The 23,396-nt window shown below is 38.7% G+C and overlaps 1 protein-coding gene across 2 annotated transcripts in view; it reads right to left on the reverse strand.

Annotated features, from left to right (window-relative positions):
- LOC120542447 (BTB/POZ domain-containing protein KCTD5) overlaps positions 1-22,069 on the reverse strand; it is a 42,604-nt gene extending 20,535 nt beyond the window's left edge. The window contains exon 1 of one of the 2 annotated variants that reach the window (XM_039774934.1): positions 21,776-22,069. In XM_039774934.1, the coding sequence (XP_039630868.1) occupies positions 21,776-21,991 (216 nt within the window). In that variant the 5' untranslated portion in view covers positions 21,992-22,069. The remainder of the gene's footprint in view (positions 1-21,775) is intronic. The other variant, XM_039774935.1, reaches the window with a different exon arrangement.
- Between the last annotated feature and the right edge of the window lie 1,327 nt (positions 22,070-23,396).

The following is a 23,396-nucleotide window of genomic DNA, read 5'->3' on the forward strand; positions in this document are numbered from 1 at the left end:
TTTTAAATGGGGAACATGTCAGTTTCTACAATTATGCATTTATTTTCAAAACATCTTTACTTTTTCGTAATTTACTCCAAATTAAAGTGAGTCATTCCATTAAAAAGCAAAACTTTTTCTTTATTTTACATCCGAGGAGATTGCACAGTTAATGAAATCAGTCACATATGAAAGAAACAACCACACTGGTATATAGCTAACCTTTACAAATCCAAGTGTCCAAATTTCAGAAATGAGCTGCACAGTGGAAGAGTGGGAAATATTAAAATGGACGCTTAAGAAACTTAAGATCACAAAGAAATAATGCATTTGTGTATGTCTCCCAGGGAAAGTGGGAGCAGGACTCCGGAGCTGTTTATATTCCTACTAAGAGCAAGTTACCACTAGGTTCAGATGCAACAAATACAAAATCTGATCGCTACTCAAAGCTTTGCAGGTATTAAGCTCAGATGGTGCAACTTTCCAATAAATTCCATCCTAAGGAGTCGGTTGCAATATACTTGTTTCAGGTGAGTTTCTGTAAGAATCGAAACAAGTGTCTATATTTTGAACTACTGCTCTTTTGACTCCTCAACTAGAATGACAAATCACCTGACAACATAGCTCTAATGACCAATTACTCAAGCCCTCCACTCCACTAAAGACATGATAAAAAGTAAGGGATGAACAGTCCTCATGTCCTTTCAGTGAGGTTTTGGAAAGGTTATAATAATATTATTCAGAATTCCCCAGCCTTGCTGAGAACAAAGTTACCAATATTCATTCTGGACATAGACAAAAACTAAAAGGGGCACACTGAGGAAAATTAAAAACAATAGATATTGCATCTTGGATGAGCCAGAGGCTTGTGGTTGGTTTAGATCCATTTCTGCAATGAAGGTCGCAGCTATGTGTAAACAGCTTTAGTGTTGACACAAAATATATCCAGAAATGTGTAAAGAACTGGATCTTGTGGGGCGGTTAACACACAGTACAGTGGACCCTTGGTTCACGAATGTCTCGGTACACGTACAAATCAGTTTACAACCAAAATGTTTGCCAAACTTGCCTCGGTTCATGACCACACACTCGGTATACGAACAAGATCTTTCGGTTTGTACGTGTTCAGTCTCTGAGAAGCACGCACACACACAGGCAGTGCGTGAGACAGAGGCGCGCAAACACACAAGCAGCGCGCGAGAGAGCTGGACGCATAAGGTAGGAAGGCAAGTAAAGAATGCACTGGGCTTGGTTTTGTTTTCACTTCTGTTTACAGCGATCGGTTCGTAGTGTACATTGTTGCAATGTTACTTTTCTTGGTGGTTTATTAAATTATGGATTTTTTTCAAAATGTTAATTTTTTTCCCTGTGCTTAAAACTCATTAAAAAAAAGTGTTTTTAGCCAGCGGTTGGTAGCGCTATAGCACAAACTATTGCAGTGTTGGTTTTCTCTGTTGTTCAAGGTTTTCTCAGTGTTATTCAATGTTTTTACATTTAGTTTACTATTACGCTGTGCATTCTATGGTTTAATTAACTATATTTGTGCTTAAAAACTTAAAAAATATATATATTTACATACAGTTTGTATGGTCTGGAATGGATTAATTGTATTTACATACAATCCTATGGGGGAAATTGCTTCAGTTCACGACCAAATTGGTTTACGACCAGCGTTTTGGAATGAATTATGGTCGTGAACCGAGGTTCCACTTTATTAATATTGCATGGAGGAGAAAAAAAGTGTAAACTGAAGAACAAGAGGGTGTGTTTAGGTTATGGAGAGACAACGCAACATTGCCACACTGGAAAATGCTATGCTGGAGTAGCGGAGTTACCACTCCAGGCAACAGCCAAACTCAGATTCTGACCTGGCCATGGAATGAAAGGGAATACTAGCCAAATGTAACTTGAATATATTAAGTTTACTTGAAAAGATACAGATTTCGCAATACACCTGCCCTTGATAAGTGGGTTGGGGAAAGAGGGATGGATGGATGGATGGATAGAATTGATAATAGAAAAGGTAACAACTGCTCCCTGTGGTACTTTTCACCAATTTCTGTAATTAAATATTTGCAGTACTATGCAATACTTCAGATTTTTTTTCAGGCCATCATCTTTTTCACAGATCCCTTGCTTGAGCAGGATAGCTGTGTTTTTGACTGGACAGAATCCACTGTTATTAATGACAAGCAACTTTGTCAAATACTATTGAGCAGGGTAGGGTGTGAGAAGCAAGCATATTGTGGCACCTTTTCTATCAATCCCATTCTAGAAATTTTGGGCAGAAAAACAACTTGGAAAAGAATCAATCATGAGTGGCTAAACACATTATAGAGCCATTCATTTTTTTTATTTTTTTATTTGCCGATATGCTCTGGTAGAAGACCATGGAACTGCTAGTGTCATTCACACAAAGCACGACACTTCTTTATACAGCTCTTGCCACATCTGTCCAAGGTCTGTGGTATTCACAATGTAGTATATTTCTTTAAAGCAGGGGCGCCCAATGCGTCGATCGCGATCGACCGGTAGATCGCAAAGATAGTGCATGTACATTGCGTTGCATTCCAAAAATTTTTTTTTAAACGTTAGTCTACATATTCTCCCTATGGCATTTGCCACTTAATTGACATACAGGGCGGCCAGTCTGAGATCTGTTTTCTTCTAAGACACTGGTCATCCCGCAAGCTAACGCGCGAGATACTGTAAAACTCTGGCTGTGATCTAGTTAGCCTTCCAATTTATATCGACTAAAGAAGGGATTTTAAAAAAAAATTGTTTGGGGAGGGTATGGGCTGGATGCGGAATTGGAAGAGGATTTTTTTTCTCACAATGTCACAACCAAAGTGCATTTGTCTGATCTGTCAATCTATCATTGCTATTCCAAAGAAGGAAAATGTGGAAAGGCACTTCATAAAAACTATGAAACTAAATTCCTTCCAAAACGTGATCTGAAAAAGAGAAAGGAAAGGGAACTAAAATCGCAGTTAATCGGACAGCCGTCATTTTTCACTCGGCTGAATTCAAAAGCTCCTTGACTGCATTATTCGGCTCTACTTATTTATGCGAGTCAGCCTTTTCCCACATGAAAATTATTAAATCCAAATACTGTAGAGACCATAAATGTATTGAATTGTTATTGTGCCGTAAAGGTTATTCAGTTATGCAAGGTACACCAATATATATTTTATGTATAAAGTATACTCCGTATGAGAGAAAGGGAGCGCATTTTTAATGTATGTAGATCATTTTGACCTGGTCATTTTAAAAGTAGCTCGCAAGCCAAAAAAGTGTGGGCACCCCAGCTTTAAACTAAAAGTGCAAAAAGTATATATGTCACTCTTCGTGAGCATTCCACAGCACCTTACCCAAACAAAACTGCCACAAAATCTAGAACAAAAGTTCAGAATATACACCCCATACATATTCACCCCAACCTATAATTACAACATTTCATCTATAAATAAAATACCGAGGCCACTGGTGTATGCAGCAAAAACCAGGCTCCTACATAAAGTAGGCTACAAAGTAAAATACAGGAAGGACCTTAGATTAGAACCACTGTTTCTTGTGAGTGAGTGTCATCTGCAAAAGTAGAGAGGATAACCCTTGACTGCCTCTCCGGGAGGTATAACAGTCATGGCCAACAGGGAAAAGACATGAGACAGACCGAAGTCATTGTGGAGTGCTTCTTTTCCCCACCTGATCTATAAGCAGCTATGAATATCAAATAAGGAACAGGAGGTTCTTTCTAGGGTTAGAGGTGTCTGGACTGATGAAATTAGTTGCTGCAGTGACATTAATGAATGGCAGAGAGAGAGAAGACAGAAACACACGTTCACATATTTCACTATCTTGTGCTGCTGCACTGTAGTTTATAAACAAGAGCTGTGAGTTTAATAAGAGCAATGGATGATGAGGTAGGCATATTTTCCAAAGTGCAGAAGAAAATTAAGATGAATTTACACAAAATAAGATGCCAATGTAAGAAATCACATGTTGGGGAGTTCCTTCACCACAGAAGAGGGGACTTTGAGAGGAATATTGGGAGACCTAGGAATGCTAAGAAAAAAAAATTATAAAAAGGCATCCTCACTGGAATGATCGCCACTAAATATTTGCTTCCCAAGATGAACTTCCAAGATTATTTCCACAAGAATCTGCCCAACTGCAGGTAAACTTAGTATATGAATGGAGGAAGGAAAGCATGAGCATTGTGACTATTAAAGTAACAGACCCTAGCTTTAAGGGGTATTTAGGAGTAATGCTCGGTAAAAACATCTTAATATGACATTGTCAGTTTTATGAAAAGCAGTGACCAAAGCTAGACAATGTTTTTCTAAAAATGTTTTAGTATAAATTAACATGTTCTTAATAGTTTAAAAAAAAAAAAAAAAGGAAAGGTGCACTTCAACAAAAAACTCATACAGGACAAACAAGATAACAAGAATGTAGTCTCTAAACCACAAAATGTTCATTTAAAGATATTATAATTCTTTTTCACCTGTATGGTCCAAAGAGAGACCCGACTATAAACTGATACTGTAGTATACAATTATGATGGATTACTGTTGACCTTTCAAACACCCAAAAGGTTAGTGTTCCAGTAACAGAGTGCAAGTAGTTCATATTCTCACACAAGGCTCATTTGGAATTGCCAGTTCACTGAATATCTATATTTTTGGGGATGAGGAAGGAATATTTCACTACCCAGCAGAAAACTCAGGCAGACTTAGATGGGAATTCCATTTCTGGGATTCAAACCCAGGTCAATGAATCCATGAGGCAGCATCACTATCCACAGTGCAACCATGCTGACCACTGCCCCACATTCTAATAAAAAAAAATACAATATAATTCTTCAAACCATTTCAGATAAGGTTTAAGGATATTTATAATGTTCTAACAGTGGTAATCTTGCTAAAAAAGAGAGCTATCAGTTGACAAATTAAAAAATGCCGATTATAAAACCCACCCATCTTTTTACCAGAATTTCAATTGTAAGACTGCATGGGACTAGAAGCTATTCTGGCAGCACTTTAACACACAGAATAACATCATACAATACTTTGAAAAGCAATATGCTGGACTACTGGGTTTTACCCTCACATCAAGCTTTAAAAGGAGTATATGCTTCCACTGACCTAACTTGAATGTTTTGCCATTATGTTTCATTCAGCAACTGCCTATATACCATACGTGGCAACTGATAAGCCTCACTGGAACGATGCTCATTCTGAAACTGACATCTAAACTCTTCTGAAATGAAGTGCTGCAGCAAATGAGAAAACTGTAAACACTTAATACACAGTATGACGACACCTCATTTTCAAGAGTATATGACAAGAAATAATAAAAACCTATGTTTATTTAATATAGTATCAATTCGATTAAATTCAACACAAAATTATTTTTTTATTTTAGTTACCTAGGTTGTTTGTATTAACGACGGCGAGTATTAAACTCATATTTTTAAGGAGTACAACAGGCAACAAAATTACTGACACAATAGACACACATTGGGGGCCAATACTGAACAGCAGCAAACAAAGTGCCTTTGAAAGGGGGAAAAAAAATATATATCTCTCAAAAATACTTGTGTCACATAGCCTACCTACCAAGTTTAGCTCGTTCTCATTTCAGAATACTACACTTTCATTCATGAGGATTTTTCAGAAATGATTTAATAAATGACATTTTAGCAAAAATACAAAGATGTCAGATGCTGTGAGCTTACAACTGGACACCAATATGTGGATTGTGCAACAAGTAATTCAATTTTTTTTTTCCCTAATGAACATTTTCATATCATTAGATGTTCATCGTTGGTCCCCATGGATGCTATTGTACCAGTAGTTGTTACTTTCATTCTCTATAAACATATGGGCTAAGAACCAGATAAAAAAAAAAAAAAAATGTTGAATCTGAAACTTTGAACCTAAATTTATTGCAAAAAATTGCAATAACCAAAACATGAACAGATTTGTAACAAATTCCAATACTTAGTAAATAACGTAAACAAACACATTTTAGGTGCTGAACACATTTCAATGAACACATCCAATAAGCATATTTCAAGAGCTTCCTTTTGCCAAAACAAATAAATATTTAAACTAGTAAGTGGAATGCAAAAAATAAATAAAGAATTGTAGCACAGATTACTGACAGGTAGAGAGAATAATCAAATTACTTTGCAGTTTTGTCTACTTAAAAGTAACATTAATGCTTTTAAACAAGTGAAATATGCAGTCTCTCTCTCTTACTCTTTTAGGATTACAAAGAAAAAAACCCTACAGCTGATCTGAGCAGTCAATCTTAAAAGCATATTTCAGTCCTCCAACAGCTTTTTATAGAAATCAGTGAGTTACTGCGAATCAAAGGTCATGCTCCTCAAATGCAGCAGTACGTATTTTTTTGGTTCCATACATGGTAAACGCTGTCTTATACAGACACAGATGTAGCTGCGGTGGCAATTTGTGTCACTCTGTAACACTGATGTAAATTATACAACAGTAGCTGCCTGTACATGTTATGTAGTACTATACCGTCAAATGCTAAGATCATGTGCTGCTGGACAGACAGAAAATGTGAGTTTTCCCATAGGTCGAAGCTTTAATGATGAGAGAGCTCTTAGGTAGACAATTCAATGAAAACCCAAATTCGCTGAGTTGTGAGGTAACTGAACTCTCAACTCCTTGTATATTATGAAACTAAAAAAACTAAAACCAGGTGAGTCCGTTTTGCTGTCCCATTATATATCGCACTACGTGACACACACTTATTTGTGTAAACCTTATATTTATTTGTGTTTGGACTAACTAGAAAGATGAAAAGCCATCTCCCAAAAGCCCACCCAGAAAAATCATGGGAATGTAACAAAGTGGGGAAAGGAAAAAGTGATATTGTACACCTCCCCTTCATCCTCAAACAAAGCTCAATATCTTTATTTTTAATGTGAAGTTCCACTGTATGTGTGTCTATCCCAACCATAACCAACTTTTCCTCAAGTGGAGACTTCAAATCTTTTTACATGATCTGCAACGATTCACAGAGTTTTGCTTGCTGATAACTGGTTAACAGTCACACTGGACTTCTCACATACCATTGGTAATTGGGAGAATACTATTAGCCAATTGGCTTGAACATTTACAAAACAAAAACACATGCTGTTGCTTTGATCATGGCTGTTGCTTCTTTAATTAAAATGATTCACTCATTCATTCATTTAGTTTCATCAAGGAAGAAAAGGAAACATTCACTCTAAATACAAATACATACTATTTGGCAAATGAATAACTCAGTCTGACACCCATGTCCACTGCTTCTCAGAAGACACTGGAATGTGACCCTAGACCTAGAATCCCCTCTCAGGCTTTACTTTATGCTGCTTAGAGCCCACTGACAATTAGCTTAGGTACATAGTTATGAATGGGGTTTTAAAAACAAAACAAAACAAAAAACAATACAAATTGATGTGCACAATACTGTAGAAGCGGCAGGAGTATCCATTTTCAATTTAGACTTTGAACTTGTGTTTTAAAGGTTTTTGTCCATACACCTAGCTGTCATTAACTACTGCATGCCTTAAATGCTAAAAAAAAAATAAATATATATATATATATATATATATATATATATATATATATATATATATATATATATATATATATATATATATATATATATATATATATATATATATAAAACCCCTCCACAGAGTTTGAGATTAACTCTGTTTTCTGCAAAAAAACAAAAGGCATCTTTCAGCTCATTACTTGCAGCAACTGTAAGGAGTTTTTCATTGTTTTTCTAGCTGTTCTCTCCAGCGCATTAATGCCCTAGTGGAAAGAAACTCAAATGTTTTCTTGCCTTATAGGACACAAATATCCAGCAGGCATGATGTATTGTTCAGTAAATGAAATGCTCGCTGAGCAAAACGACAAAGACTGCCTGAAACTTGCAAATGTTATAAGCTTTTGGCTGAATACGGAAGACTGGAATATGCAGAAATCCACAGGCTTGTCTAGATTTTTTTTTAAAATCTAGAATACAGTATATGCATTTACTTTGAATGCATATTGTGCAAAAAAGCGACAGATGGATAAGTGCCTTTTATAATATGTTTCAGAAAAATGGCACTCTCTCTTATAAAGTTTACATTTTTTTTTTTTTTATTTAATTCATTTATCTACCCAAAATACACTGGCCTCATTCAGACGCCCTTTTCCAATGCTAAAGATAAATGGGTATGCATGGTAATATAAAAGAAGCCAATTGCATTGTCTAGAGTTATGGGCTATGATCAACAGTTGAAGGCGTATAAGGGGAGGGTTGTAGCAACTACACTTTAGGAGCAGTTCATTTTCATCCTAGAGTGCCCTGCTGTTCTATATCAGGCCATGGACAAGATATAGCCAAAGAAAATGAACACCTAAATGGCAGGGGAACCAAGAAACACGGCCAGTCTTGTTTGCACCTTTCAGGAACTTAAGCCGTTCAAGACTTTAAGGAAACAAGAGCAATTTGATGAAGCTGAGGAAGGGCAGATTCAGAAGAGAAAAAAACCCACTAGAATTTCTCTACGTTAAGGGCTGTTAACCGCTGGTATTTCCTGCCTGGACATGTCGCCTAGTGGAAACTGACATTTAAGAACAGATTAGGTTTGTGGTTCATGTCTAGTCAAGATATGATCTGCAGAGGAGACCTGGAGTCACTGAGTTTTCCCCATTTAGATAATTTTTATATTCTCTGTATTTATACAGCAACTGCTCCACTTTGTTTACTGTATGAGTGACAATAAAATATCAGGGGCACCAGCACATGCTGAAAGACCCTTAATCGACTAATATCGCTTACATTTGTGTGGCATGTACTGCAGTAATCTCATAGTCTTCAACAAGCATGTCAATTATCATATGTAAATAAAAATTGCACTGTACTCTGTGCACATGATGATTAATTATCCCTCGAAAAAACATATGGGCCTGCATCTGCATAATTTGCTCAAAATGGGAAAAACTCAGTTTATGATTTCAGCAAATTTGTGCAAAAACATCTTGCTGGTGGAAATCTAGACTGGTTTCAGACACGCTTAATTTTTTTTTAATCCCACTTACTCGTCTGTTGGCCATGTTTCAAATATCAAAGGCAAAAATATATTGAGGAGAATGGCCCCTTCATGTCACATTATACAACTTTTTTCCATGATAATCAGTCATAATCTTCAAGAGTCAGGGTGCAGTTACTACACGCTCCCGTAATCATCCGTCTCATGCAAAAACGTACAACAAATTAGTCCACACTAGGAAGTACAATGCATTTAATACAATAATGAAAAATAAGGAATGCAAATAGAAGACAGGCTGATGTCTGATGTACCACAACAGAATGGAAAAAAAAAAAAAAAAGCAGAGATTGTGGCTGAACTCACCATACCTGTAAACTCTTTGCACATTACCAGCATCCTCAGGAAGTTTATTTCTAGTCATAAATTGACAAACTCAGGGAAAACGAGGCAGTTGTAATGCCTGAAAAACCCTCCAACTACATGTCATTTAATGGAACAGAGGCCTTACCTGTGCAATAAAAGGCATTAATATTAATTTTGTATTGGAACTTAGTTTCCAGTTTGCCCCTGAACAACCTGCTCCTCTGAAACCACTGAAGGGGCACACAGCTGTGAAAAGTATCCAACAGCAGGTGCAGGAAACCACTACACAACAGCTCACCCGTCTCTTACTGTTCTGCTTAGGAGCAAAAATAAGCATTGTGCCACACTCTTTCCTTAAGCAGATTGTTTAATTTAGCACAAGTGCTTTGACAACTTGCAGGTTAAAAAAAAAAAAAATTGATCAGCACTCTTTCAATGCAGAACATTAAGATTTCCTGCTCTTTTTCACAACCAGCTCATATATGAACATAAAAATAAGCCACCAATAAATTTAGTATCTGAAGAACAAAAAAGGGACATACAGTTTATATAAAAAAGCACAAGACTAGTATGAGAAGCAGAATAAACTGCTGTCCTACATAGTGCTCCTAACCACCTACCACAGCCACTTCAGTCTGGGCAAATTTGCTAAAGGAAAAAAAAAAATAAAAAAATAAAAATGTAACAGCCTTAAACAGCAGCATAAACAATAAAACATGGCAAAACCATGGAAAGATTTTTTTCAAAGTGTAAAACTGAATAAACACGATCTCTCAATTCCAAAGAAAGATTAGAAGAGAAGATCATCTTAGCATTACCCCCCAACCGGACCTGCATAAAATACTGGGGGTAGAGCGGAGTGGGATGACTGTGATGATGTCACATGCTGACTTACATGACTATTCCAACTACACTGTGTAACCACAACCTTGTACTGTCATGAGATCACTACCAGCTTAGATGTCTACAACAATGCAAGACTGCCAGACCTTTTTTTTGTTTTGCAACTTCCATTAGTAAAGCATCCTATTTATTATGCTTTTCTGTAGGGGTATAAATAAGGCATTTCCTACAGGTGACAAATTGACAGCAACTGTGTACTAATTCCATCAGCCACCGTGTGTGTGGGTTGGTGGGTATATAATATTTAAAATTCAACCTGGCATTATGCCACATGGCTACCTCCTGTTGTATTTTTTTTTTCCCTCTAACATTTTGTAAAATGGACACACATCACCTATTTGCCAGCAATCAAGGACATTCTCTATTTCCACTATTTTCTAAATACTTGCTTTGTTGTTTGAGGGAATTATTTCAGATGGTATTTTTTTAGGTCAATTTTGTCCCCTCCGCTTTTCAGAAAATTGAGAGCATTACACAAGTGTGAAGAGCAGGGCTGTGGAGTCGGAGTTGAGGAGTCGGAGACAATTTTGGGTACCTGGAGTCGGAGTCGGCAAAAAGTTAACCGACTCCTACTAAATTTACATGGGAATTAAAAAAGTTGAACTGTCCCAATTCACAATCAGTCATAATGAACTACTTCTCTGCTGTAAGAATAAAGCCCAATGCATGCAGTGCATAATGCTACCACAAAACGAACATGTCAAGTAACCATGAAGCATGCTTTTCATTGACTGTATGCGTCACTATATATGGGATGTAATGCACAGGTAAGGTGCGGCACCGCTTTCCATTGTGTCGTGTTCCACTGTTACGGGGAACTGTGAACCTAGTCTAAAGCCCCCCATACATTTACAGATGCACTGCCGATTTTTCGGCCGTTCAACGAGTCATCACGCGTCAAACGCCTGAAAAATCATCTGGTGTGTTCTCAGCTCCGTTGGCTCCCCTTCGCTATGCGCTAGTGAAGGGGGCCGAAGGAGCAGAGAACACTGATCTCCCTACCTGTCTCCAGCAGAGGCTCGTTCTGCTGATCAGCTGGCCGGTGAGTGACACAATGCACTAAACTTCCGGCTGGCTTACAGAGGAGACAGCCACATCACATTACTTTGCATGGGGGCAGTGGTCGAGATTTTCGGCAAGCTGGATCTGCCCGTCCATGTGGACACCCGTAATCTGCGGCCGCCAATCAATTGCCGCGATTGTACACGCACATCGGTCGGTGGCAAAATCGGCCACGGATCACTGCGTATTTGGGGGCCTTAACTCTCGCTGATAATTAGGTAAATGTTTTTTGCAGGACTAGAGACACTTGTATAAGTGAAGGGAATAAACTTAAACTTTAAACCTGACTATAGGATTCAAACATGATTCATGATTTCCTTTAACTATAACTGTATTCCAAGTTTAATATGGGTTTTCCAGATATTGTTTTTAGTTCATATAGTTAAGCTTTTTTTTTTGTTTTAAAATTTAAAACTACCAAAGAATGTGGTTTGTATTTTTGAACCAATACATTTCCTGTTCCTGATTTTTATGCCTGCTATTACTATCCAGACACTTGTTTAAAAAAAATAAATAAACAAAACCTTGTTTTCATTGTGTTTGTCTTTAATCTGGCATTATAGTAGAGTGTTGGCTTCCTAGCCAGTAGTTCTGTGGTGAAATGACATGTATGTTGCCTTCCTTTCCTTCAATGGATGTAGAAAATACATTAGCATAGTATATACATACAGAGGAGTCGGAGCATTTATCTACCGACTCCACAGCCCTGGTGAAGAGCACCTTTTCACAGCTGCTTGTAGAAACAACAGCCATTCTATTCAATCCTTGACACTCTGACCATTAGAAAGCTATGAGAAGTTTAAAATAACAGAATGATGCACCTTCTTTGTAAGATTCTGTAGGTGGAAATAAACCAGTAACCCTAACACACATTAAAAATGTGTGCAAGGCAATCACATACTGACCAACCACATCATCATTCTCCTCTCATTATTTGAAACTCTGTTTTAGGGGTTTTTTTTTTAATCGAATACTTTACAACTCTTTAGACAAAATGGTGGTCAGCTCTAGGCACATCATACATGTACATCACACCCATTTGTACCCATCCCCAAGGTAACACCTCCGTCCACATGGTCCTTCAAGTATTCAGAACCATTCCTTCTTAGTCCAAAGCTGATATTTAAGATAAGACTTGAAACACAAAGCATTCCTAAAGTGACAGGCATCATCACATTTTTCATGGAACAGATAAAGGACCCTCTTGTATTCTTGTAGATTAATTTCAAGCTCTGCATCACTTATAGCTCTGCAAAAAAAGCAGACTTCATTGCATTCCTCACTCCTAAAAGCAATTAACACACTTGGAGGGAAAGGTTAAAATAATTGTGCACTGATTTTAAGTATGCAACACAAGATCTCAGCCCTTCTCACTGGAAGGAAAATGGCAGAAGGCCAATCTGCTGTTTTCAACTTGCTTCTTCTAATGCCAGCTGCTTTCTCTTTTCTTACTTTGCTTATGTAGGACTAAGCATCAGCCTCACTAAATGTTTCCATTAGCCAGCCTGTAGAAAGCAGAGGAGAGCTGATAGCTGGCTAAATTCGACAATCAGAAGCCAGAGAGAACAATTTGTCTTCTGTCGAATTTTCTTCTCTCGGGTTGCAATATTCTCTGCCTAGATTCACTTTAGCTTTTATGTATTTATGGACCCCAAAAGCAAATATGGGTAACTTGAAAATTCCTACCACTAACACCTGCTCAACTGAGGAGCCTATGTGAGTAGCTGCAGACGGGCCCAAGTATCTGTAGCATTCGGTACATTCTACATTAGAAAATATTTTAAGCGTCTTTTTTTTCTCTTTATTTCACCTTATACAATTGCTTGTATTAGGAATTTGTTAGTTTTCACATAGTACTTGGGGTTGAAGCACAGGGTCAGCCACTGTACAGCACCCTTGGAGCAATTGCAGGTTAAGGACTTTGCTCAAGGGCCCAGCAGAGTAGGATCTCTTTTGGCAGTAACGAGGATTCTAATTGGCAACCTTCTGGATACCAGCATAGATTCTTAGCTTCACAGCCACCATGCAAACAGATAACAGCCGATACTTCAATAAGGATGAGACAAAGCAGCTACACAACAATTTTCACATGGCACAGTTTACAATATAAAAATTTATAACCGGACACAATGGGATAAACTTGAAGGTCCCTGACTTTTAGGATCATCTTTTTTTAGGACAGATGGAATAAAAGCATAACATAAAATGCTAAAACTCACTACATCTCAATACTGTTTGACCAGATTTACAAACTGATGAAACCAGCCCAGTCTGACAGGGTTGCTTTATTGTTTGAGGTATTTGCAGGTCTTACAAGCAAAAAATCTGTTAAGCTTGCCTCCTCTCACTATTGGCAGGAGAGGCTTATGTGAAGAGATTGGAGATATTTATATAGCAGATAACCCTGCCAAACGCAAACACAGCATCGGAGGGCTTATCCATCTGCTACAACTGCCACCACAAAAACAATATCCAAATGTTCCACTGGATGATGTGCCCCTCTCAATTTGATTATCCAACGGTCTATTGTCTGTCATTAGCTCTGATAAGCAACGCTCTGCAGGAATTAAATACTTGTTAGCGAAATATGAATAATCTCCTTATTGGCCCTGTGAACAACCTTGTGAGGTGCAATAATAAATGAAGGCGTCTAGTGCCATCTCTCCACTTTCGAGGTTTGACACAGCTTGGTGTTTGGCAGGATTATGTGACATGAATGCAGTGAAGGGCTCAGCAACAGGAAAGACAAAAGGAACAGATTAGCATATGAGATGCCCTGTACTTTACGGGGTAGGGGGAGATTATTTCTCCGCTCCTCTGACAGGAATAATAAAATACATTTATATAAAACAAAACAAAAAAACATATATGTATGTGCTCTAAGGGAGTCTTGATGATGACCCTAATCTTGAACAGGCTTAACACTTCCCATATAACCACATTCATGTAAAAGTGCCAGCTGAATAGGGCTATGAGAAAGCAGAATTTAAATGAGATATCAAACCCAAGTGACTGATCATGATGGGAAACAAACAAATTGTCTACCTGACAATATACTGCTAAGCAAGCAACTTAAACAGTAATATTAACCAGCCAACCTAGATAAACCTGGAAAATGACAGATAAACTGATGACGATCAAATGTTACATCTTGGTACTTGATTCTTACGACCTTATCTTCCTGTGTTCGCTCCCTAAGCTGCTATTAAAGCGCATGCAAAAACCATGCTGGAGGAAATGTCCAAGTGTTCCCTGCATAAACCCCACAGCTGCTTTTTAAATTAAGCTGCACATAAGACAGCATAACTATCAGCCTTTGAAGTGCTTCAGCACACTTGTCAGCGAACATGAGAATGCTAAGGGAAAATAAACACCTTAAACTCCCCACTCCACAAAATTTCATGAAAGTCAGCATCTCCCTCAACACACAAGGGTAGATCAAAAACAAGCAAAAAAAAAACAAAAAAAAAAACCAACACTTCCTATCAATGCACAATCTTTATTGTGGCCACTATAAAAGATTTTCAGATTTGTTATCAAGTTAAATGCTGTTGCTTTGCCACTGAGCAAACACCTCCTGCACTACTTTCTCTCAGTTCAAGGGTTAAATCTCTGCCCAGCTGGTCACCATCTGTGTGGAATTTACAAAATCTCCCCATGTCTTTGTGGGAAAACAACGAAGCTACTTTGATTAATGACTCTAAATTGGCACCATATGAAAGTGTCTAGGGTACGAGTGAATGTATCCCATTTTCTTTTTTATTTGGATATTTCTGCTTTGTACTATAGGCCTGGATAGGCTCCAGCACCCTGAAACTTCAAACTGGATTAAATAGACAAAGTACCTGAGGGGACAGAAGGGTGTCCTTTGTGGAATTTTGCATGTTTCCAAGTGCATGAGGAATGTCCATACTGACTGCAGGTCTCTCCAACAAGTAATGTGCTTGTTCCGCTATTTGAATACCCACCCCCCATGATTTCTATACTTTATTTGGTTAATACACCTCAACACTGTGTTAACATTTTTCTGTTAACCTGAAAGGGATTAGGTTTAGCTGCTTACACACAACTTTTTGCCAAAAGTTAGGGCAACAATTAACTATATAAGAAGCTCTACAATATTTGGACCCTAAGACACGAACTAGCTCAACAATTGATTAATTTTTATAGCACCTAAATATTTTGGTGCTTAAGCATTCTTAGCTATTAAATAGTGTGGCCTTGAAACTAAAAAAAAAGTAAGCTCTAAAAGAGGCCATTATGCTTAAAGCAGTTGTATCATACCTCGCAATGATGCACATACGCAACAATCTTAAATCTGTAAGCCAATCCTGTACCATTTTCTCTTTGAACACATCCTAAAATCCTAAAGTACTACAGTTGCTTTTAAAATAAAGTACCAGCTTGGCACCATGTCAGCCATGGATTGCCTCCTCAGTGATTAGAATGCACAGCTTTATGTCATCCAGACCTCTAGGCCTGAAAAAGTGAACAACTTAGCTAGTCAAGCTAAAGGTTGAAAAGCTCCACTCTCAGTGGTACCTTACAATTGTTAATACACCATCCAAACAGAGAAGCACTGTTACAAGTCAACTTCTCTCACCTAAGCATTTATTTTCATTTCTGAATGCACCGCCTCTCACTCTGAAAGCAGATGATTCTTTTAATATTACTTTTGGCACTGCAGCTGACTGAAATAAACAGGGCTATTGAGCCAACTGTCACTAACGAATCACAGAAACGGGGCTGTTGGTCTGAGGTGTGCTTTGAGTGGATTATGCCGTCAGGGTTGACTAGTCTCACTGCAAATGTCGAGGGCCCAGAATTGGTCTTTTTTCCAAAACAAAAAAAGAAAGTCTGGAGTGTGGTTTGAAAAACACCTATTCCATATAATACCGCTCAGTAGTTCATCAAATCCCAAGCTGAATTAAGAGGATCTGAAAATGGATAGCCCCCTCGGTGATAAATGAGGTGCTTTCTAAGCAACGATCCAAAGTCCAAATATTTCCATCATAATTTCAGGTCAGGTTCAGTACCTATAGACCACACCACCAAATAAAAATATTGGAAGTGAATGAAACTCAATAACTGACCACAGTGAGATGAGAAGCAGCAGAATAATGTGACATTACCATTTCTTCAACAACCCAACATGTAAACCCATATTTTCTGTTTAATCCATAGTTCTATTTTACTCATTCCTGAGAAGAGTCTTTATAAACACAATTTTTTTCATTTAAAAATTCTCAAGTGTAACAAATGCACGAATAACATGAACAAAGTTAACAATTTTTTGGAAAGCCAGAAATGATTTTTCAAATCGTAATAAAAAAAAAAAAAAGTATTTGGGGTTTGTTGGCAACATTGCACCGTGATGCCACGCAGGAGACGTACAGACATTCCTAACAACACAGCAGGTATGAACACCTTATTAGTGCTCTCTCTGTTGGGTGAATGTTCTACACAAAGCACTTTTAGGTTTTCATTTACTCTTATTTTTCACATTGTTACTTAAAGAATCTTTACAGAATCCAAAAAAGAGCAAACACATAACAGAATCAGGGCAGACATCTGAACCCTCTGGCAGTTGACTGCTACATAGTATGGGTCACAAAAACAACTCACATTAAGAAGTAAACTGCATATTAGCTACTGACGTATTTTTTTAGAAATAAAATAAGACTGGGCTATACAGAAAGGCACATCTAGCATTACAGTACAAACTGGAAAACATTGACCTATCAAATAGAGGACTAATTGTGGAATTTAAGAAGACATTAAGAAATAGTACACTCTTTTGGCCCTATTGTCTATTTTTAATATAACTTTCTTCTATCTAGGCAAGTTTTAGTCCAGATTAACCTGGAGCTTGAACCTGAAAGGCCTGAGAGTCATGATTTGAAAAAAAGTAATTACTACTGACTTTATTAAACTCACCAAACACATGTGGCTCAGGAATTTCTTATCAATGGCAGGAAACTTAAACAATCAGTTGGTCCGGCCAAAAGAACAATGCAGGATGATGCAAACATCTAAACATAACAGTAGAAAACACACACAGCAAAGTGAAAATTGACACAATCAATATTCAAGAAATACAGCAGACTAAGAGGAGAATGCTGCAAGGCATTTAAGAGTCCGAATGGACGCCACTTAACGGAATTAACTTCAGCTGATGTCAGGGAAATTCCTGAATGTACCAGCTCACGTGCAATGAAAAGGGAGAGCTTGGATTCTCATAAGCAAAAATTACCCTGCTGCATGCAGCCCAACAGCTGGAAGCAATCAGAGGTACAATGGTGGCTTTGTGGAAACCATTGCCACTGTCGCCTTTCAAGCGGCCATTCAGCCTACAACAAGACAAATGCTGGCAAGATGGACTGGTGGAACCCACTCAAAACAGGAGAGCAGAGTTTGGCACGGAAACATTTCAACCGTTTCACCAGACCCACTGACAGCCAGCCAGGCTGCTGGCCCAATTAAATGACTACATGCCTGCGAGATAAGCTTCAAATTCATAGTGAAGGGGCAGAAATTATACCAATCAGCAGATGAAATCCATATTCTTGAGGGTTTGGCAGTAAAACAAACTTCAAAATAATAAACAACCGGCAATCATCCTTAAATGGTACTGAGAGGTAGCCAAACCCTGACAAATTAATGATAAAACAACAATACCTATAAGTGGTCATGGCTGAAAACAGCAGCTTAGGGGCTAAAACAGCAGTTTATAAAATAAACAGTGGAAGATCACTTATTTCGAATCTCCAGACAGTGCTAATACGGCTTAATCATGCATTAAGTATCTCCCTACACTACTGATTGCTTTGTAAAGCACTCCAGTGAGTAACACATCCAGACAAGAGCTCAAATCGCATGCCTGGTTTGCATGGACACAGTAGGTCCGTCTCCATGTTTTGTGTTACACTCCCATCCCAGAGACGTGTTGCTAAGCTGCAAAACTATGTTGGCCTACTGCAGGTGGATGTATGCAGTGGACTGCCACCCCACACGTGGTTACATCTTGCTGTCCAACTGATGCTGCCCTGAACCACAAACTGACAGAATCAATGACTTGAATATGGCCCAGCAAAAGCCATAAAAAAACAACATTTCCGACAAGTATTCTTGAATAAAAACAAATTGAATAAATGCAAGTAAAAAAAAAAAAAAAACACTCTTTAGGCAAATACAATGTATTTGCTAAATTAAAAATCATAAAAAGACACAAAGCCAAACAAATTCTACTTCAATGCTCTTTTTAGAAAATTATTCTTCAGACTTCATGCAATGCTCCTGTGAAGCTATAATACAATCACTGATGCTAACGGTTTAAAGGTATTAGATTTAAACAGATAAAAAATTAATGTAGTATAAAGCAGCATTAGTGGCTATCAGCCTCTTTCACAACTGCCTACACATTGGACATGTAAGACACACAAATAAAATCGTAAATCTGACTAAAAGCATGGAATGGAAGCTCATTTATATAATGGCAGCCTCTTGCAGCAGGGCTAAAGGAAACCTGATCAGCCAAGGGAAAGGCAATTACCAGGAAAAAAAGGCGAAAGTGAGGCAGCATTGAACACATGCCGAAAAACCACTAAGTGCTAAGTGGTTTCTGATGCCATGTTTTGCGATAGGGAAACTATTATGAACGTACCGATCGCTCTACCTGAGATGATTTACAAGCAAAATATACTACAGATGCTTACATATTTAAGAAATTGAGTCCAGGCAAGTTAAGTGACTTGTTCAGTGTCACAGAGAGCCACAAGTGGCGAGTGAACCCTCAGTACTGTGAATGGAACTACACCATACTACGTGCTTATGCCAACATAAATTTCTGTACATGAAGATTAAAAAAGAATTCTATGGCTAAGCATCATATGAACACAGTGTACACAAAATTGTACGGCAATGAGTTTAACACAGCTCACCACTCCCTTTTAAAATAAATTTGTCAAAATACTAGCTGAATTTATATGTTCTTAAAGTAACTAAGTTACAAATGTTGACCGTGTGTGTGAGTCACTTCATTCACATTTCAAACTGTGCTCCACAGAGCGAATCCCAGAGCACTAGGCAAATGGTCAAGCACAAAAATGAACACCATGCAGAAGAGACCAAAAGGCACATGTGATTAGTGTCCTAATAACCAAACTTCTTTACTCTAAACAGGAGGTCAATATAAACGTCAGCTGACTGAGAACATATTGCAAAAGCATGACTACATATTAAAACTGAAAACCACAACTTCTTTACATAGTGATTTCAATTCCATTAACCTCTGTATGGAAGAATATTCTCACTGCTGTGATCGTTAACACTGAGCATGTGCGTGCTCTAATCGTCAACTGACAGCTAGTGAGGGACAATAGGGACAAAACAAAGCAGTGTGCAATCAAGTGACAAGCACTAAACAGAAGTTAGGGATATACATTTAATGCTACAAGTGGTGATGGGTACATTTAATCTGCCCGGTTTATGGTCACAGGGAGTCAGTGATTATTCCAGCAGCACTTAATTTTAAGATAAGAACTAAACGCAGTGAACTTTGTAGTGCCCGGTCACAAAGCCAATCAGAAAGATGGGTTATGTGTGCAATGCAGTAACAAACACATATAAATAAAGTATATGTTTAAATTTAACAGTTATTTGATATGGATACTTTGAAACAGTGTGACCTTCCAGGATCTGGTTTGGAGATGAAAAAAGGATGGATGTTAATACTTTTAATCCTTTGTATGCTGTAAAACAAATGTGCTAATTGATAAGCATGACTGAAACATTTCAGTATTAAGGATGAAAAAAGGTAATCATCTGACATTGATCGCACTGACCGATACCAATCAATCCACAAATGTGCACAGAGAACATACAGACCCCAATGCCATAGGGCAAGAATGCTAGCTCTACATTACCACACTTGATTATGCTAAAACTGTACTCGGCTTTAACTTGATTTAAACTATGTTTACTTATAACTCTTGTTCAGCTGTAACCTGCCTGTAAACTATGCGTTTTTTTAACCTCTCCTGCAAGAGAGGATGTGCGTGCACAATATTACCAGCTGGCAATATCTTCGCAAAATAATGCAATTATTTTGATGAGAATAAACTTCCAGGACTTTAAATACTTGGGACAAGAACCCACAAAACAACAAAATAAAGGAGACAGGTACACATATGAAACTGCTTTCAACTCCTCCTTTATGGGGGACATATCTCCAGCTCCACTCACCACCAATTTGACAATTGATAAAAGCATGCACTTCATTCAGCATAATCAAATAAATTTATGTGCACCAATACAGAGCCTTTAATAGTGAACATCATTGGTCAGCGCAAATTGTGCCAGTCGAGCAGCAAAATAAAACCGGCTCTAATGCATTATTAAACCGTTCCTGTGATAGACTGGCACCTCAGTTAGGGGCGACTAGTGCCCAATTTTCCTAGCATGGGACCTGAATAAGATCAGAAAATGAATGGATGAAATAGGGGGCTGCAAATGAATCCATGATATGCATTTAGTCTTGCAGTTATAGGACCAACCGACTATAAATGGTTGCTCTTTAAGAGCTCCACTTCTCGAGTCAAGATAAAAGACCTTTGTGAAACTGAATACTTCATTGCAGTGGTTTCGCCACAAGAGCGAGAGACGCGTCTAAATGATGAGTTACTAGCTTTGGAAAATACTGTAATTAACCCGGTACATTTCGCACACGAAGAAGTCCGGCAGCGGCCGAAGCCGAGTGTGGCGCCAGTCACTTCCCACAACCACCGGGCAGAAAAGACAGCTTCCTTTCTCCTGTGTCCCCTAACACCACACAGGGAATATGAAGGTCCGTTTTCGTTTTACAAATACAGTAAATGGAAAAAGTACAACAGAAAGACACAAAAGCTTACCGGCACCCAGGGGTTTTGCCAATGAAACCAGGTACGTGACGTTACTTAACGGAGGTTACGCCTAAGTGTGGGCAGAATAGCAAAGCCCGAAATTGATAATGAGATAAGCGGTCTCGATCCCGCATTAAGAAACAAGACCCCCCGAGGCTTTTTTTCCAGAGCCACAGCGTGACACGCCGAAGTCCATAACAACGCAAAACAAAGACAGACGCGCGGTTAAACGCCCAGCAGCGGGGGGGAAAGTTTTCGCCCCACTTACTCCTCCTTAAGCCCAGACCGAATCGGATAAACCGTTCGATGAAACTGCCTCGCTCACAAAGTGTTCGACTCACTACTGAACTAGGAATGCCCCTCCTCGTCAACTGCCTGCTGAGGAATGTGCCGTTATTTGTTATCTAGCTCGCTTAAGTAAAGTTTCGAACGGCTTCAGAGTCTCTCTCACATACCCAGACTTGCACCACACATTCAGAACCCTATCTGCCCAGCTCACCTTATCGGAGTCGAGGTCAGGGTCGGCCTGGCAAAGACGATACAGAAATGATTTCGGGTCCCTGCATAGAGTCTGCCGCGTCGTCAGGAAATAGGTGCCCCCCACATTCAGCCGGACCCATTTAGACGTTCCTATGCTGTGCGTGCGGCTCTCGGCGGAAAGACTGCAACACCTCCGGCAAGCGGAGACGCTCACATCTAAGCTCTTTTCTGCCATCTCCTTCACACCTCACACCACCACAGGAACTGACTGTGTCCGACTCTGCAAAAGAGTGAGCGCAGGCAGGAAGTGGGTGCTTTCGAACCGACCCGCCCACCGTGACGTCATCGCCACACCTCATCTTGCTGGCGGCCTTCGGCCGGTTCGCCGACTCAGCTTGAGATGGGGAGGTGGGGGAGGAGCCGGCAACGGAGTTGAAGCCTGCCTCGTGACGTCATAGAGAAAGCGGAGCGAAGGTGCGTCGACAATAAGCATAAAAGAAGCTGCGGATGAATGTCTGATCACGAGTACACTGCGACCATCACGCACAGTTGGGCCTCTCCTGTACGCAGAGTCTTCATACTTTGTCCGGAAGGGTTTGAGATCATTCGGGTTTTCTTTTTACACCCGCACTTATACAAGGGGGCTGATTTGTTTCTCTCGTTATACTTCACATTTAATTCCATTTGTTTGTTGTGTTAATAACTAAACACAAATATTTCGAATGACCCTATTATGTGTCTTTTCCTCCTTATCTGATATAAGAGGAATGATATTTATTAAACTGATGGTCTTCTTGATCTGAGAATTTGAGATAAATATTCATAATATCCATTATTTTGTAAATTGCAAAAAATAAGAAACAAAGATTTTTCGTTGAGGGCACATGGAAGGGCCGCTGTTGGATGCATTTTGTCTTAATTGGTGGCGTTTACTTAAACTCCATTGTATGCTTCATAAGTGGCACATCAAGTAGCACTCCAGTAAGATGCCTCTTTATGACAGTATGTGTGGATTTGCATTTTCTGCCTGTATTTACGTACATTTCACCTGCAGCATCGTAAAGACGCAAGGGCAAGGTGATTTGGCAACTCTAAACTGGTCAGGTCAAGTGTGTCATGCAATGGCTTTGAGTCCAATGCTGCTCATAGAAGCCCCAACCATGTATGACCCAAAATGTGGATCATTACACATGGATACAACGACTGAAGTCTTTTTTAATTCCTGTTACTGCACTCACCTAAAACCCAACAAAGTGGCATGTTTTACCTGTTGTTTTTACCATAACAACATCATTATGTGACTTTGCTTCAGTCACAGAACCTTGATGTGTTCCAATTCTCAAAATAACAATTGTACCAATGAGATTTGATGGTGATGTGTTCTGTTGCCATTTGCCTATCAAGGTAAGGTAGTTACTTCAGAAAATGAAGACAAAACTTTCAAGATTAAGAGGATAGACGTTTCAGGGTTAGGTAACAATAATCATTGATGATGGTGCCGGAGAGTGGTGAGGTATTGCATATTGATTAACACATGCAAGTAAGAATTTTACTGTCCTCTGTACATCTGACAGTATTGACCCTATGAACCTACAGTGGATCCATGAAGTATTCAGACTCCTCCATTTTCTGCACACTTT

This window comes from Polypterus senegalus, chromosome 13, assembly GCF_016835505.1.
Source record: "Polypterus senegalus isolate Bchr_013 chromosome 13, ASM1683550v1, whole genome shotgun sequence".
NCBI lineage: Eukaryota > Metazoa > Chordata > Cladistia > Polypteriformes > Polypteridae > Polypterus > Polypterus senegalus.